The sequence below is a fragment of the Branchiostoma belcheri genome, unplaced genomic scaffold, assembly GCF_001625305.1.
Source record: "Branchiostoma belcheri isolate BF01 breed outbred unplaced genomic scaffold, Haploidv18h27 scaffold106, whole genome shotgun sequence".
Taxonomy (NCBI): Eukaryota; Metazoa; Chordata; class Leptocardii; order Amphioxiformes; family Branchiostomatidae; genus Branchiostoma; species Branchiostoma belcheri.
In genome coordinates, this window is record NW_017802447.1 from 1,055,744 (window position 1) to 1,073,547 (window position 17,804).

A 17,804-nucleotide genomic window follows, 5' to 3' on the forward strand; every position below is an offset into this window, starting at 1 on the left:
GCCTCCTTCGCAGACTTCTGGGGTGGGCGTTAATCTTTTTTCGGGGAGCGACGCAAATTAAGGGACGGTTTTGCGCCGAGGGAATTTGTCGGAGAGAGAAGTTTTCACCGCCAAGCTTCTCTCCCCGACAAACTCCCTCGGCGGAAAACCGTCCCTCGGCGGCAAAACTCGCGTCGCGTCGCTCCCTACAAAAATTAACGCCGCCGCCCCACAAGTCTGTGAAGGAGGCTATGTAGCTACGTGTGCATGATTAAATCCTTAAAACCAACTTAATGCTGGATCCTCAAAGATTCAAGTTATATATGGCCATATATCTTGTTAATATCCGGGCGGCAAAACTGGAGTTTCAAAGTAAATTTTCTGGTCACTCTTCTGTCTAAAGTAGTAAGTTAATAAATCCTATCCTATACTATAGCAAAAAGAAGAGGTGAGATCTGTACCTAAAAATGAGACTCCTCAAGTAGCTTATGTTTTTAAGTTATTTCAAATGCTTCAAGTATGAAATGATAAATGAAATGTGCTTCTGAAAAATTAAGTAAGAAATGGCAGTAAAGGTCAATATCAAACAAATTTCCTCATCCCAGAATATTTTGTTTTGTTTTGCCACCATAAAATTGCATTGGATCATGTTTGAAGAATCAGATAGCTTGTTTTTTTATTTGTTCAGGGCTGATAACAGTTTTTGTAATTAATTCTTTCTTACACGCACCATGTAGTTATCTAGATCTGTGTCCTGAGGGTCTGCCAACTGTGTAGGTGTTCCTGTCCTGATGGGATGAGACTTGTGATGACAGAGGCACCAGGTGATCGGATCCAGGAGTATCAGGTGAGATAATACTGAATTCAGCATTTTACCCATGAGCTACACTTTGTGCTATTTGAAACAAATGTGTAACTTCTACCGGTAATGTCTGTATAGTTAGGTGGCTGCTGACTGATGCAGTAGTGGTGACTCCTGTCTTAATCTGACAAGAGAAGATTGGACCAGACCAGACCAGACCAGACCAGACATGGAGATTTGAAGACCACAGAAGAATATCAGGTGAGAAAAATATGAATTTTGTATTTTACCTACTATTCCTTTGGTGTTATTTGAGACAAATGTGTAACTTATGTTGTTGTATACTAGTTAGGTGGCTGCTGACTGATGCAGTAGTGATGACTCCTGTCTGAACCTGACAAGAGAAGATTGGATCAGACCTGGAGATTTGAAGACCCCAGAAGAATATCAGGTGAGAACAATCTGAATCCTGCACGTTACTTATCGTTTATCTGGTGTAGTTTGAGACAAGCATGTATCTTATAATATTGTATATTTACTACAGGTGGCTGCTAACTGATTCAGTAGTGGTGACTCCTGTCTAAACCTGGCAAGAAAAAAAAACTGGACCAGGACAGACCTGGAGATTTGAAGACCCCAGATGAATGTCAGGTAAGAACAATTTGAATCCTGCATTTTACCTATCATATACTTTTTTATAAACAAAGGTGTAACTTATATAATTGTGTAGTTAGGTGGCTGCTGACTGATGTAGCAGTGGTGACTTCCCTCTAAACACGACAAGATTGGACCAGACCTGTAGACTTGAAGGCACAAGATGAATAGTAGGAAAGGAAAATCTTAATTCTGCATTTCATCTATTATTTACTTAACGATAAGCATTTAATACCTGGTGTTTTATATTGATAGGTAACTGGTGAAGTAGTGAGAACTTTCTGAACCTGACAAGACTGGCTAGGAGGAAAACAGGTGATTTGGAGACACCAGGGCATCAGATAGCAGCATTCACAGGTGAGGATATGCTTCTTAAGATTCATTTCTCTTTAACACTCTTAAGATTTTCCTTTAGGTCTTGATTAAATTTATAGATTTTAAATAACAAAATAACACAAACCAGTGGTCGAAATACTTTTTTTCAGTGCTCTGCAATATTGCAGAAGAGTCAAAATTTCGTCCTGCAATTTTGAAATACTTTCTGCAAATACACAAGCCCCCATATTACAACCTTCTGAAACCAATAATGCCTATTTTTACATATATAACGGTATAGCTTTGTAAATCTGTAGCATTACTGAAATTCTTCAAAATATCACTCTTTTAAATATGTTCGGACCGTAAAATTTTATCGGTCCGGTCCAAAAAAACCGAAACGTCGGTGGACCGGTTTTTTTGACCGGAACAAAAATCCATATTTGTTGTTACTGAATAACTGATGATCACTACATACAAAGAAGCCTGCCAGGAAAATGAAAATCCAGCCTTCAAATAAAAGAAGTTTACCTTAGTCTCCGTCTCTCTCATTTTGCAGCAATATTTTCCCGTATTTTGGTACCAATAGTCATCTAGAAATCATAAAGGACAAGTCTACGGGCCGTGCTTGGTTCGGATCGAGCCGAAAATCGCTGATTTTACACCACATGGTCACAATGTGATGCACGTAAATTTTCACTCGAAATGAGAAATTACCGCCCAACAAAACGGACCATTAGGTTCCCAGTGCTGTATTTCTCTTTTGTTCATGTGATCAACTTGTTTTCTTTGCTTGAATCGTTCAAAATACCAAGGAAAAACATCGAAATTTCGGCAAATTAACGCCGAGGCGAGTGTGGTTTTTCGGAGGAGCCATGTTTCCTTTGCCGTGTTGCCTGCTGGGAAATGCTCAGCGAAAACTGCCGAAAATTGCCGAGGCAGTTGTCGGGTCCTCCCGGGAGACGAAATCTAACATCGGAAAATGGCGAGTGCCCATATTTGGTTATCGTCGCCTTTCGTCACCTTGTCGAAATCGTTCAACTTTGACCCCAAATTCCCTTATATGGGACCATTACAGTCTGCTGGAAAACGCCGGCAGGTTCGTGCGGCGCAGGTTTTCGATCTATTCACAGCGCCACTGCTTTGCTAATTGAAAACTATTGAATCCGGAGCCTATTTTTTCCTTCTGCAAAATTGCAGATTGTAAGATTTTCTCTTCTGCAATCTTGAAAATCTATCTGCAAATTGCAGACTGCAGACGGGTATTTCGAACACTGCAAACTGTGCAGTTTTATCATTATCATTTCATGGTCACTCAGCATTTCTTAGAGATGTTTTTGCAAATCTTTATGTAGTTATGTGATTGTCCTGACGTCCTGACTGGGAGAAACCAGAGATGACGGGCAACTCCTGACAACTTAACCAGACCTGACATCGGGGGCTCAGCAAACCTTTTGAACTGAAGACACAGTAAAGTGAAGAGGCTGTACAGGTGAGACAATGGTTTACAACTTGTATGAATTTCTACTTTCTTCTTGGATGTGTTATTGAAGAACTCTGAGGCCTAACATACTACCAATGATTATACATGTAGTTTAGACAAAACCTAACACTATTATTGTATTGAAGCAAAGAGATTCAATGTTGTGTTCTTATCATTACTTACATGTATGGTCATTCAGTGTTGCCTGGGGATCTTTTTTGGATCACAGTGATTAATTACCCTTTCATTTTGTCAGGTGTGTGCTGAGAGTCAGCTGTCCTGTCTGGGAGAAACCTGTGATGACCGCTCAGCAAACCAGTGGGCTTGAAGATGCAGAAGGAAATGAAGACAGCAAAGCAGTGAGACAAGACAGTGGGCACATTTGTGAGTATAGTTTACAACCATCACACACATGCCTACATTTCTCAGCCTGGGTGCCATCCCATTTGTAACGGGGCTCCTTTGCACTTGCTACTCTGGAAAAATGTTTTTTTGGGGGTAGCAAGTGCAAAGCAGCCATGTTACATATTGGATGGCACCCAGGCTACCGGGGTAATACATTTCTATCCTATAATTCAGCCATCCAGTTGCTAAAGCCTGCACTGCTTTTAAATTACACAGTATGTCAGACTTTTCTAGACTCCTTTTCACGTCTCCAAACAATTAGTCCAGTATAACCTCCTTGGTCCCACATTGCACTTTCAGTCACTAATGACATACAGCACGACACTTTTATGGATTCTTTTTCCAGCTCTTTGGACCTTTACTGGCAACATTTAGCTACATTCTAACTGTTATAAACTTGCATGTTGTGTGACCTAATATGTTGCATTAGTAAGGGCAATTGTTGTTGTTGTCAATCCAATGACTTTAAATTTGTTTATCTGTCTTCAAGATGTGGACCTGGAGACCGGACTGCAGCAGGAGGAAGAACCAGACTTTTGTAGGCAGGGCTGCGTGAAAGAAGATGGGGAGGTGTGAGTATGGTTTCTTTGTTAACACAAGACAACACTCCACATGCCTTCAGGTGCACACACTCGCATTTCTCTGTCACTCTACTCTGAGGGTCTGGCTGCCTTTTTTGTGAGAAGTCATTCACTGTGAAGCATTGTCGCAAAATGTAATTGGCCACTTCAATTCCACATTATTTGTTATCCCGAATTCATTGTGAAGCGTAGTTTGGACCCTTACACTTAAATTTCCCTGCCAAAAAAAACTTGGGACCCTCACTACATTATGCGCTGTCACGAGATGTAATTGGCAACTCTATTTGTCATCATTATTGAATTGAGGGTCACAGAAAAATTTTGTGTGTGTAGTTGAACGTCAAATTGCTCCAAAATTGTTGCCTTTGACCTGAAGACTTGCCCAAAAACTTGGGCTAATTGTGTAAAAATTTTTGGGCCAAATTGTTGCCAAAAAACACTCTAAGGAATTGGGACCCTCAAGCAGATAATTAATTGGATTAAGTTTTCCCGCCAAAAAACTTAGTATATGGGGATCCTGACCTTTGACCTCTACTCCCTTTCTCTGACCACACTTCTACTAGTCACACTGTTCCAATGCTTTGGACCTTTATACTTAACTTCTCCAAACACTTTGTGACACTCATGCTATGTCAGACCAACCTCCCGAAACACTTAGTTACTTGAGTGAGATTTTTCTGCCAGAATGATTGTCACTCTACTTGTCAGTCAATTGCACAAGAATGCTGGTGTGTCGAAACACCGTGTCTCCGCAAAGACATCCCCAGGGGAGCAAACCTCTGTGCATGACTGACAGTAGAGCGTCAATCATTCTGGCAGAAAAATCTCACTCAAGTAACTAAGTGTTTCGGGAGGTTGGTCTGACATAGCATGAGTGTCACAAAGTGTTTGGAGAAGTTAAGTGTAAAGGTCCAAAGCATTGGAACAGTGTGACTAGTAGAAGTGTGGAGGCTAAATTGTCAGAGAAAGGGAGTAGAGGTCAAAGGTCAGGATCCCCATATACTAAGTTTTTTGGCGGGAAAACTTTAATCCAATTAACTATCTGCTTGAGGGTCCCAATTCCTAAGTGTTTTTTGGCAGGAATTTGGCAAAAAATTTTCACACAATTCATCAACCCAGTGTTCAGGACAATTTGGCATTCAATTACGTGGAAATCAATTTTTTTTAGGGAAAATTGAACTCAAAAGTGTTAAGAAATTGAAGTGTAAGGGTCCAAAGTGTTGGAAAAGTCTGTGAGTGAACAACAGGCCTATATACATCAAGCAACCAAACCTAGTGTCAAAGCCTAGAGGAGAAAACCTCCGGGCCAGGGTAACAAAAATCCACAAAGCCCCTCTCCATTAGCGTAGTAGGCCTGATGACGGACAAAGTTGTTCGTCAACAAGTCTACTACGCAGAGTCGAGTCGAGGCATGTGTAAGTTTGAACCCCGGGACAGAAAGAGAGGAATTGTGTTTTGTCATGCAGTGATGATGTAAATTCTCCATCAAACTTTGTTATCACTGTTTAGGCCATGTTGATTTGATCACCGGGTATACGGATGACATCCAAGCGTGCATGAATTTTTGTCCATTTCTATCAATTTCTGTAAATCGTACAAAATGAGTGAATATATGTCGTACGTTGTAAAAAAAAAAGTATTGGAAAATTATCATACTAATTTTATAGAATGCCTTAATCATTTCAGGAAAATAAGAAAATGAAATTTAGAGAAAATGAAAATTAAGAGTCTATTATTATTCCCCATAACTTACTCTGTGTGTCTAGTCATTTGTTCAACCTTTATGACCACATAGATTTCATAATGAAGGAAACTTTTTGTTGCCAAACTTTTTTTTATTCTCATGCTCCCGTCAGTTTTGGGGTTCCCAGAGGATGTCATCCAAATAATCAAATTAACATGGCCTTACGAACTTGTAGCAATTCAAACCACCTGCTCCATAATCCAGACCTACTCTCAAGCTCATCAAATAAAGTCTGTCAGCATAAAACATCACTGTCAAACTGTATCAGATCAACATGAGACGAGCCCTAAATTTTGCAACAGGAGGTTGGTATTGCTACGACTACATAAACAGTGATAACAAAGTCTGATATCAACTACATGACTTACAGGAATCAGCCAAATAAAACCACATGTAAACCCATTATTTCCTTGACAATTATTCACTCAAAAGGTCTTTCACAGTATTTACATTGTTATTATTTATAATATCACTGTTTTGTAAAACATGCATTAACCTCACTCTACTACATTGTACATACAGTACTTCAAGGTAAACTATCTACCTGACACAATTTCCTTGAATTTTTAAATTTGAATTTTTAAAAAACTCATAAATAAACACATTAAATGAGTCAATCTCAAATTTAGGTAAACTATCTAGTACCATATATTTGTTACAATTTCATGAGGAAAAAAATCTATGTGTAAAACATAGAGTTCCGAGACTGGCTACCCCCAACCAGGCTGTCTATGACGGGAAGACAAACTCGTAATTCGCACAAACTTGACACCCCGTACTGTCGCATGACTCGTTACAAAAACTCACCAATCCCCTACATGTGTCATCTGCTGAACATTGACGGACACTATTTACTCCCTGCCTTAGCGTCCTTACTTATTACCATGAAGTTTAGAAATATTTGTTAACAGTTGAAGTTTGGTTATGTACACCAGACAATCTATTTATCAGGAATATTTGGAATATTTGTATCGCATGAGGTTACTCATACCTTTTAACCGTTCTTCTGGTCGTAAATTTTAACTATTGTGATGTAGGTAGTAGTATGTGCAATTATTGTGGTCTATGTAGGTCTTCCTAATGATTCTGTATTTTAACTTCCTAATGATTCTGTATTTTAACTTCATTATGTGCAAAAGTATAAACTTTTGGATTTTAAAAATGAAATGTACATTGATTCGCAATTCAGTAACTTGTACTTTAAGTTTACTGTGAATGCTCAATAGATAATTCTTGAAATATATCAACTGCAACTGTCAAGTACCTTTGATCCCTGAACACCTTTTAGTTAATTTATCATTACATTGTACCTAAACTCACAGTCTACAACGTGACTTTGCTATAGCTACATTTGTGTAGAAAGCAACTAATGAGTATATAATCCTTGTGAAAGATAGATGTACATCAATTTGTAATTTTGTTTGGCTGATTCCCTAACAACCCAATTCCTCTCTTTCAAACACACACAAGTTTCCTGTAGTACATTTCACTCTACAGAAAGAAAACACAACATTGCCTTTCCATTTTCTGTACAACAATGGGACATATTTCCAGACATCATAATGTAACCAAAGTATTTTCCCTGAAATCCACTTCTTCACTGAAAATTTTAGATGAGTACCGGTAGTGAACATCACTCACATGTTCAAATTGTGTCCAAAAGGGGCCTTATCATTTTATGTTTGTATAATCATTACGTCTCTCAAAACCTCAAATTTTCATGAATTATGTTTGTGAAAAACCTGGACGGTGCATATTGTCACAATACATTGTACCAAATCGTAGCCTTTTTTTATGAAATTCAAGATCCTTACAAAAATGTCTTTCTTCTTTCCATATGATTTAAACTCCATTTTTGACTACTACACAAAAACTTCCTTTCACAGTACGGCCTAAAAAGTTTGTTGCAGCTACAATAATTGTTTCACCTTGTACACTTTATTTTCTTTGATACGAACACAATATTCATTTCAAAAATGGTTTTGCGGATGTGAATTGTGGATCATGATGAAAAGGATATCAGGGAAAACAGTTTGATCACAAATGCTTCTGAAAATATATCCCATTGCCATACAGAATGAAGCAGCAGACAATATTGTGAGTTCTCTCTTCTATAGGAAAATGTACCGAGCACTCCAACATATCTGCAATAAAATATTAGTCACAACCTTAAACTAGATATTAGTATAAGAAATGGGAGCTCTTTCAGAAATGACAACAATAGCATGCAGGGAGGGCCAGTTTCAACAATGGTGTTTGGAACTAAAAAATTTAGAGGATCGCAGACATGCCCTTTCCCAAAATTGTTGTCATTTTTAGGGATCTGCAGAGGAGGTCGCGATCACGCTTTGCGCTTAATTCCCGGAAAGCAGCGTCAACGTATTACGTATAACTCGGCGTACGAATAACGTATAACTCGTGCAGGCTGGACGCTTTATGCATAATGTACAGATTACGTTCAGTGATAAATCAGAGCAGCCTGGCAACGAACTACGCAAAATCAAAATGGTTGACTACGCCTTGCAGTATGCAGACCCTATTTTTGAAAGAGCTCTAGAAATGAAAGATAACTCACAGTTAAAGTCCGATGTTCTCTTGACTATGGCAGATAGACCCTCCAGCAAACACAGGAACACAAACAGGTCCTCCTGGAATTTAGTCAGGTACACAGGATAGCTGACAGGTCCCACAGCACACAAGAGATGGACAGGTCCTACATGGTCAGGTATACAGTATCAGTTTCACCTCCAATAACCTAAGGTGTAAAAGAAAAATGCATTAAGAAAAGTCATTACATACATATTCACTGAACATGCATATCATCAGACAAGATTATATTTCATCATATCGACAAGATTTGTAAACGTTCTATCACCTGCTTTGTGTTGAGGGAAAGAGAACATACAACATGACCAGCTTAGTGAGGCAGCATGGAAAAATAGACAAGAACAACCAAGTCACATTAACATTCACTTGAACAGTTGTATTTTTTTATGTACACGAAAATATCATGTCCAAACAGCAATCACATAAAAATGCATCTCACACAAGATACCACGTAAAAACAAATTACACACTAATGATGTTAACATACTTGTACATCTCATGTTGACAGAACATTCCTTAGAAAATTGCAGTGAATGAAACTATTAACGTTATAGACAAGAAGCTAAATGCTGTGTCCGAAGCTGTGCAGTGAAATACTAGTTATATCAACAGCACAAAAATGGTCCTGCATTGTAAGTATCAGTTTAAAAAATTCAAATACAGCTCATAATATGAATCATATTGCCAAATTCACAATACATGTATTTACAGAACATGCATGTGATATTGTCATTAAACAAGAAACTTAATGATTCACAAATATTCACAGTTCGAAAGGATGCTTTGGGTTGAGGTCAAGAGAACATGGAATATTGACTATTGTTAGTGAGGCAAAAGAAGAGCACAGCAAAATTACAACATAGACATACAGTAAAAATATAGAATGTCATGACCAAAGAATCGCATGTGAATATATCTAGATCTCACACAAGATGTCATGTCAAAATAATGGACAACACACATTTCATGCTAAAAGAAGAGTCTAAGCAAACTACTTCTGATAGTAATGCTGCATCTGAAACAGGAATGAAATACCAGTACCTTAAACAGTCAAATACCAAGACACATGGAAACGCAGTTCAAATAGTGTGTCATTTCGTCAATGTTACCTTCACCTAGCCCGGAGCTGTTTTGTCCCTGCAGCCAGCTACTGGCCCCGGAATACCAATACATTTATCCAAACACCGAGAAGTTCACCGAAGAAACTGGGACGAAATGCTGCTGTTGAAATCAACACAACAAAGCATGGCATGGTACAGTTTACGCGGTCTAAAAGCGCCACCTAGTAATTAACATACGAAATGCACCCCATTGAACTTAGCATTGGTGCTGGTAAACTAGTACGGTTCAAATACACGTTCTTGATATAATGTCCGTAATTGAATGAGAAGGTTCCTAGTGAGCTTGACTGACTTTCTACAGCGTTTTTTTTATCAAACATCTCCGGGCACGCAAAGGGGCGCCCTCCAGCGGCCATTTTGGCATCGTCGCAGCAAAATCACACTGTTCCGTGTTTTTGCTTCATTTCGTTCCTGTACGTTCACTTACAATGATAACGAGAATATAGAGGACAATGTTAAGCGGCACTCACCAACTAAAACGTACGCAGCGCGTCTTTCAAGCCGAATTTTAACCGCCGAGTTCTTCCCCTTCAAAACACACTCGCCATCTTGAAACGGCGTGGTCCTGCCACCTGATATTGGATCACCAGGATTTGCATATTTCTTAATCATCGATTAAGTAAAAAATTAGATTAATCGTAACGAAGTAGACAGTCACCATGCCATGAGGCAAAGTGGCCATAATTTTGTTATGATATGCTTTACGACTGACGTAATATGATAATTATGCAAATAAGTCCTCTTAATCAGTTGTTAAAACATATAAGTTGATATAACGTTATATATTTTTCTCTCACCCACACAACAGTAATGTAGTCGTCCGTGCTAGAAAATCTGGTGAGAGATTTAACAGTGTTACCGCGTGCATGATAGGGGTTTTGGAAACACCACTTTTTGTGAACAATATATGTCTTCATATGATAGGGGTTTTCGACACACTTGTTTTAGAAAAACGCATTGTTTTATTTTCATGTATTGTTTCAAAATACATAATGAATTGAAAATATGTTATTGTAAAATGCGTACTGTATATGTTTTGGAATTATATGTATTTAAGATATATACATTGTTTTGAAAAGTATATATATATTCTTCTTAAATATATATGTTTTACAATTGTATGTATTTAAAATATATATATTGTATTTTTGACAGTGTTCCTGCTTCGTAGAAGACGAACTACATTTTATCTCACACTGTCCGAAAATGACCCCATAATCCATGAACGGGTCCATCTGCAAAGTAAACCTGTGAAGCCAAATTGATTTCAGACTGAAGTCGGGGTGCGTTAAAAGCCGATTCGAAACTACCTCCGCAGGTGGATTGACTTCAGACGGGGTAACATGAATCCTGCTTCGGTGAATTCATGCTTCAAAGCCCTTCCATGAGCTTTATATGAAGAGGACGCATGTCCCCTTACAAGTGGTGAGGTCGTCTAACATGTTACAAATTTGTTCATTCACAAATGAGTCATGCAAAAGGTCGTGTGTACCGGTTGTTCCAGGTTTCACAGTCTCGACCTCTACCCTTTTACCCTGGGATAAACACAGAAAGTTCTCCGTTGAGTTCTTTTAGTATCTGTGCTGTGCACATATGAAATTTAAAAAAATGTCAGAGGTTCAGACTGACTTGATCCAAGACTATGTATTTTTCCTCAAGCTTTTAACCCGAGATCTAAGCATGATTTCTAAGTTTGTCAACACTTACATGTATGACAGTAATGTGTAATGTTTGACAGTGATTGCCTCCGAAACTGTCGCATGCAAGGCGTCCATTTCTTGTGACGTTGTAAAACCCAGTGACTGTCAATGAGGATACACTAACAGGAGGAGCCTAAGAGGTGGCATCTGTAACGTAAAGCATAACGAATGCTGTACTTCAGATAGGAAAAAAGAAATTTACAAGCTTAGGTATTTCACAGAGACGGTGAGGTCTCCAAACTTTTGACAAGTTGCCAAAAAACTGGGCGTGTCTGGTACTGTCTGTGTTTTCGTCCACATTTTGAATTGGCAAGTTGTGGAAGGCAGCTATTGGCGTCCGTTGTAGGTGCGTCTTTTATCCTCCAATCAGCTTCAGGTTTACCCAGATATCTCCAAAAGTTGAAAAGGACACTCTGAGGGGCGTGAGCGGCAGTAGCGTCCACACCAGAATCACCGCCTGACACTTTGAGGGCTACTCTCGACCCGGATCAGCTTCGAATTCACTAGTGTGCATCTTGGTCTCCACTCTAACAAGAGCAAAGGCAGGTAAGACTGCATAGACATGAGCAAATGTACCAGATAACGAACCACTAGCACCGTAGACAAAGTGGTATATATGGAGAGCAGCAATCGGACATGGAATTGTAACCGAACTCAGCCCAGGGTAAGTTGCCACGTGTCACATACGTCGAACGGTCGTGGAACACATACGTACACTGGGTTCTTGGGATGATATTATAGTGCATGTATCGCTATGATAATCAGCAATCTTGTTACTGAAAATATGGTCTTAAATTCTTGTTGGCAGGTGGTTCTGTCGAAAACTGTGCTCCATTTTTTTTTCAACTGGTTGAGCCCTAGCCATAAAATTTACCGGTAAACTGCATGTAAACTTAGTAAAGTTATCAGGCCGGAACAAGATTAGGAAGGTGAAAAAGAAGATAAGTCACTAAATATTTTGTTTCATTGCTGCGTGGCCGTCTCGTGGCAAACTGTTCCCGGGCTGCCAAACGCTTGGCACCGAAGAAATTTGCAATGGCTTCACTCCTACTATTCTATGTCTGTGTCAGTGTCTTGGTGGGCTCATGTTGCAAAATGTGTCAATCAAATTACATGTAGTAACTTCTCCAATAAGAGAGCGAGATCAGGACATGTGATTACATGAAGGCGGGGCTTCGGAGGGCTTTAGCCCCAGTCGGTTACCAAACCGGTTTCTCAACTTCGGCAAACTAACAACTCACAAAGCAGAAATTTATGGCTATTTAAACATGACATAACACAACATGAAGTAACATGGCAATGACATGAATAACAAAACAAAACATGTCATAGCATGACATGAAGTAAATGTATCAAATGCCACCTGCGCAATCAATGGTATGCATACCCTAGCGGAGACGTGGTGTTAACAATTTTGAGAGGAAAAAATCCTGATTTACCAATCGAAAACATTTCCAACATGTTTTTATCACAAGGTCTATTCCTACTGAGAAACAATTGAGAAATTTAAACTCTTAAGGTCTACTAAGAAACAGTTAAGAAATTCAAACTCTTAGGGTCAACTTGTATAAGTCCACTAAGTACCTACCCTATCGTCAGACAGGTCTACCGGCAAAACCTGAACAAAAATGGCCTTGCCAAGGGTCTTCTTCGACATTACCGCTGATGGTAAGCCTCTGGGGCGTATTACCATGGAGGTAGGTTACACAATTTGCTTCATTTTTATAACGTCTTCGAGAATTTATTAGTCGCATGATCGTTCATGGCTTCACCACACCTGGATAGGACTAACTGTTACACTCCCTGAGCGTCAAGAAATCCATGGTGAAATTGTCGTCTTTAATTTCTGGAATGTCCGATTTCCTTCAGTATTTTAGCCAAGCACTATGAAATGCATTGTTCTTCCAATCGCACCGAGTTTCTTTAAATCGGATACCGTCTTGCCATTACAAATCATATCATGGCCAGCCTCCTTTGTGATATTTTTGCCTTACAAATTGTACATCACCCATGTTTGACATTTTATGATCATTTTGCAGCTCCGAGCTGATGTTGTCCCCAAGACGGCAGGTAAGACACACAATTGAATGCCATGTACATTATGTACCATATCATCAGTGTAAAGGCTACTCTTACTCTTACTCTTAATCACCCATTACACTAATAAGTTCAGTCTCATATTTTTGTGTGTTCGTTATTTCTGCCATAATATTTAGTCCCTCCACTGTAGTTCAGACCCCATGTAGCGATGTACTGAATTACTGTACTGTAGTTTTGTGATAAAGTGTGTCAAGATAGTGCATATTTGTATTTTTGTATTGCTACATGTATCTGCCTCCAAAAAATCATGACCCTAGCATTGCCCAGAACAAGAGATTTCAAAACTTGTTATGCTGCAGTACAAAGGAAAGCAAGCACGGGGTCTAAAACCTAATCATTTCTTGAATAGGTGAAGACCTACCCACCTACCAAATTTTAAGACAATCCATCCATAGCTTAGAACTTGACTTACCGAGCTAAACTACACTCTTTGTCTTGTACAGAGAACTTCCGTGCCCTGTGTACTGGAGAGAAGGGCTTTGGGTACAAGGGGTCGAGCTTCCACCGTGTCATCCCTCAGTTCATGTGCCAGGGGGGTGACTTTACCCGGGGGAACGGCACCGGAGGCAAGAGCATCTACGGCGAAAAGTTTGCAGATGAGAACTTCCAGCTGAAGCACACTGGTAAGAGGAACGGCCACAGCAAGATTGTTTTAGGCCTAGGAAAATGTTGTTTCCGGTTTTCCAACCGACCCTAGCAAATCCTGTCGATCTGAGCCTTTTTTATCGACCCCTGGTAAGACTACAGAATTTTCAATCTGACATCTCAATTTCAAAGCCTCAGAAGTCCGAAACATCATTTAATGCATTTTCAGAAGCAATTCTTTTACCTTCAGTAAATCGGGTGAAAACAAGAGGACGGGTTCTTGAAACAGCCCCAATACATTGTTAAACTTGTAGGATCATTTTAGCCAACATCTAAAAGAAAGAAAAGAAGAAAATCCCAAATAGTTTTTTTCAGGACTGAAACTTCCCTGTAAAATGTAGAGTTGCCCAAGTTTAGAACAGGAGAGCTTGTCATGGAAAAAGAGGCTCAATTGCTTAGATCTGTGATATACCGTTACTGTTCACTGTAAGTGCTGTGGCATTTTGTCGTAACTGTAGCTTACTGTTTTCTGTGTTACCGTAGGCCCAGGTATCCTGTCCATGGCTAATGCTGGCCCGAACACCAACGGTTCACAATTCTTCCTGTGCACTGTAAAGACAAACTGGTAAGTTAATACTTTTCTAATGATGAATCTCGTGTGGTGCTGCTTAGTACCCCAACATGAAAAAAAGTAACGCATGCCTCATGTTTCCGTTTCAGGCTGGACGGCAAGCACGTAGTGTTCGGGAGTGTTGTGGAGGGAATGGACGTGGTGACGGCTGTCGAGAGCTACGGCAGCAAGCCGGCTGGTAAAACCTCGGCAAAGATCGTCATCGCCGACAGTGGGCAGCTGTAACAGGGCACCGGCATAGGCCCTGTTTCCTATCAATATATGCTAGAGTTCAGTTCAGAAGCCGCGTATGTCTCTACTAGGGTGCAATCATGATACGTACACTTAACATGTATGCTACTAGTATCTTATAGGTGATCACCAAGCGCAGGCATAGCAGATAAGATGGAAAATACGAATGGATTCAGGAATCGCTCATGCTGTCAATGATAAGGAGTAATGCAATAAACTGTGAAATCTTCAAATTTACTTGGCAAATGTTGTCCTTTTACTTATCTTTCAACCCCAAGAAGATATTTTTTCATCTCAAAGTTTATGTTGATAGATCGACATTGAAGACAAGTATGTGAAAAGGCCTGGATGCTGGTTCTTAATTACAATGGTTTTTACAGGGGTACAACATGTGCACAATATGTACCTAATTTGGTCACGTACAAAACAAAATCAGGACAATCCGTCTACCGGCTTCTGAGTTATCATTCTTCAGAGTTTTTTTTAAAGAAATGTCCCTGCAGTTCCATAACAAGGTGCTAGGGGTTTTTACACCACTTACTCCTTGGGTCAGACATGTTCCTGGTTGTACACAACCCGCTACATCAACGTAGGAACACAACAGGTGAACCATTTTTGAACTTGACCTTCGTTTCCACAACTGTTATTCACCTACCAAATATCATGAATATCCATTCACAACTTCTTGAGTTATACTGTTGACATACATACAGACCCACACCACAGCCTCTCTACCATGGAGTCATGGACATACCGAAAACATACCCTTTTGGCAAAGGCAACCATCCCATACAATGGCGGACAAAGGTTCAGACAAGCAAAGTTACAATTCTACCCCTACTATCTGCTTGGTTTTTATTCATATGGTAAATACTATGGTGGAAGGGAGTCTGATTGAAGATGTTGTAATACTAGTAATAAGAATGCAGGAATGAATTGAGTGAAAACATGTTTTATTTGTGGAGTGCATCTCTTAGTACATGTTCTACTCTCAGTTCATCATACAACAACTCTGAATACCAATGAGAACAAACATGAAAGCAACAATGGTGTGCCATGGAGACAAAACATGAGGAGGTAAGCTCAAACCTGCAGTCAAACTGTAGAAGAGGCAAATGATGAGGATGGTGATACAGGGACTTTTCTTCCATGTCTTTGTAAGGCTGCATCTATATTCAATCGGTTCTCAAATTCCCCTGGTTCCTTTTTTTCTGTGGAGAAAAAAATGGGTTCTGACTCAGCTCCAAAATGCTCATATTTTGGCCGCAACAGTTGGAGAAAGGCCTACTCTTCTTAGTTGTAACAGTTCTTCAATGCAGTGGTTTCATTAAAAGTTAAAAATTCATTGTTAACATTAAAAAACAGCCTAGTATGCTGACTTCATCATAGCTCCTATCATAGCATTTTTGGCTGCATTCACCTGTTGTTTTTTGGGGGGTTAATATTTTTTTGACAAATTCTGAGAACCAACAAATCAAACTGTTCTGACCCAAGATTAGAATACCTAGCAAAATGACAGTGACTCCCTTGCAACAAAATACATGTATCAAGTACATAACGAAGGCATGAAGTGTCTAACACAACAACACACCATTCTTATTATATAAATCTACTGTTTTCAAAGATTACAGTCCAGGACAAAACTGAGCTGATGTTGTAGTGGACCTACAGGTAACGTAGTTACATGGCGATAATAGACCGCCAATGTACTACATCGATATAGACTCAGGCCTTATATTTTTTATAAAAGGTGTTGTACTAATATCCCAGTACATGATATCAACAGCTATAAAAAGCCAGATAAAAATCAGAAACTGCTACCACTGCTTAGATTTTTTTTATTTACAGTTAATCTTGGTGTAGCATGTAGATGTTCTGGATGGCAGAAAATTACCACAACAACACATTTTCAAACAGTTCCTAATCGTTATAAAATAGTTTCATCCTACCAGACACCTACAAATGTGCTGATACCAAACGAGAGCAGAAAAAAACATAACCATTCTCTGTCTTTGTTCCGCCCAATCCGAACAGTTATAGCAGAACAAACAGACTTGTAATGCTGCAGTTCAATGGATTACGCTGTTAAAATTTGAGTACCGGTCCTACATTTTACGAATGGTCATGATGTCTACAACGTAATACATTGTACAGTGGTTATACTTGAATACATGTAGTACTAGTAGTCTATAAATGGTTTTATTGGTATATTGGAAACCAATATAAGGAGTGAAGACTTGTGTACAAAAGAAGTAGCTTTTTGCTGCATTTCACTGCCAAATATGAAAATTAACATACCCCCTATAGAATTATAGGGAATCAAATGAGACATTTTTCAAAATTCAATGGCAATGTGAAGCCAAAAATGCCATACAATCTAAGGTAACGTCACAAGCTTGGAAATTCAAGACATAGTTGTGAATTTGAAAATGATGTAAACGATTGCTATATACATGTAGCTTCAGCTCCTCAATCTGTCAATGATGTCTGAATCAATGCACTACTTGGGTCTGATGTATGAAGGCACAGCCGCTAGAAGATACCACCGGTAGCACAGGAACAGCAAAACATTGGAATGCAAGACTTCACTGGAGGCAAAACTCTAAGAAACACAACCAGAATGGCTTTCAACAGTGCCAAGTCACCAACTGGCACCATCATTTCTGCTCCAAACAAGTAGCACTTATCAATGGACAGGAGAAGGATGTAGGTAATATGTGCTATTTATTTTTTTTTTACTCAATAAAACAAACCTGATTATGGATATTTCACAGAAAATCCACTACTAAAGAAATAAATCTGACATGTCTGCAGCAATGCAAAGAAACTGGTGAAGCATTTTTTTTTTCCTACTGTACATCCCCTT

General features: G+C 39.2%; 1 protein-coding gene across 4 annotated transcripts; it reads left to right on the forward strand.

Annotated features, from left to right (window-relative positions):
- Positions 1-11,644: 11,644 nt before the first annotated feature.
- Positions 11,645-15,032, forward strand: LOC109479108 (peptidyl-prolyl cis-trans isomerase-like). Of its 4 annotated transcripts, none has more exons than XM_019780981.1 (6): positions 11,645-11,933; positions 12,991-13,088; positions 13,431-13,461; positions 13,935-14,114; positions 14,620-14,701; positions 14,797-15,031. In XM_019780981.1, the coding sequence occupies exons 2-6, from the start codon at positions 13,020-13,022 to the stop codon at positions 14,930-14,932; spliced, it is 498 nt and encodes a 165-aa protein (XP_019636540.1). In that variant the 5' UTR covers positions 11,645-11,933; positions 12,991-13,019; the 3' UTR covers positions 14,933-15,031. The 4 variants fall into 4 exon arrangements, with proteins under 4 accessions (XP_019636540.1, XP_019636559.1, XP_019636547.1 ...); XM_019781000.1 differs by having other exon boundaries at positions 11,655-11,933; positions 12,995-13,088; positions 14,797-15,032; XM_019780988.1 differs by having other exon boundaries at positions 11,669-11,937; positions 14,797-15,032.
- The last annotated feature ends 2,772 nt before the right edge of the window (positions 15,033-17,804 follow it).

Bases quoted from the DNA above. Each gene is read 5' to 3' on its own strand.
- LOC109479108 (XM_019780981.1), top strand. From the start codon at position 13,020: ATGGCCTTGCCAAGGGTCTTCTTCGACATTACCGCTGATGGTAAGCCT. The intron at 13,462-13,934 runs GTAAGACACACA...TGTCTTGTACAG, and splicing joins TGTTGTCCCCAAGACGGCAG to AGAACTTCCGTGCCCTGTGT. The intron at 14,115-14,619 runs GTAAGAGGAACG...GTGTTACCGTAG, and splicing joins CTTCCAGCTGAAGCACACTG to GCCCAGGTATCCTGTCCATG.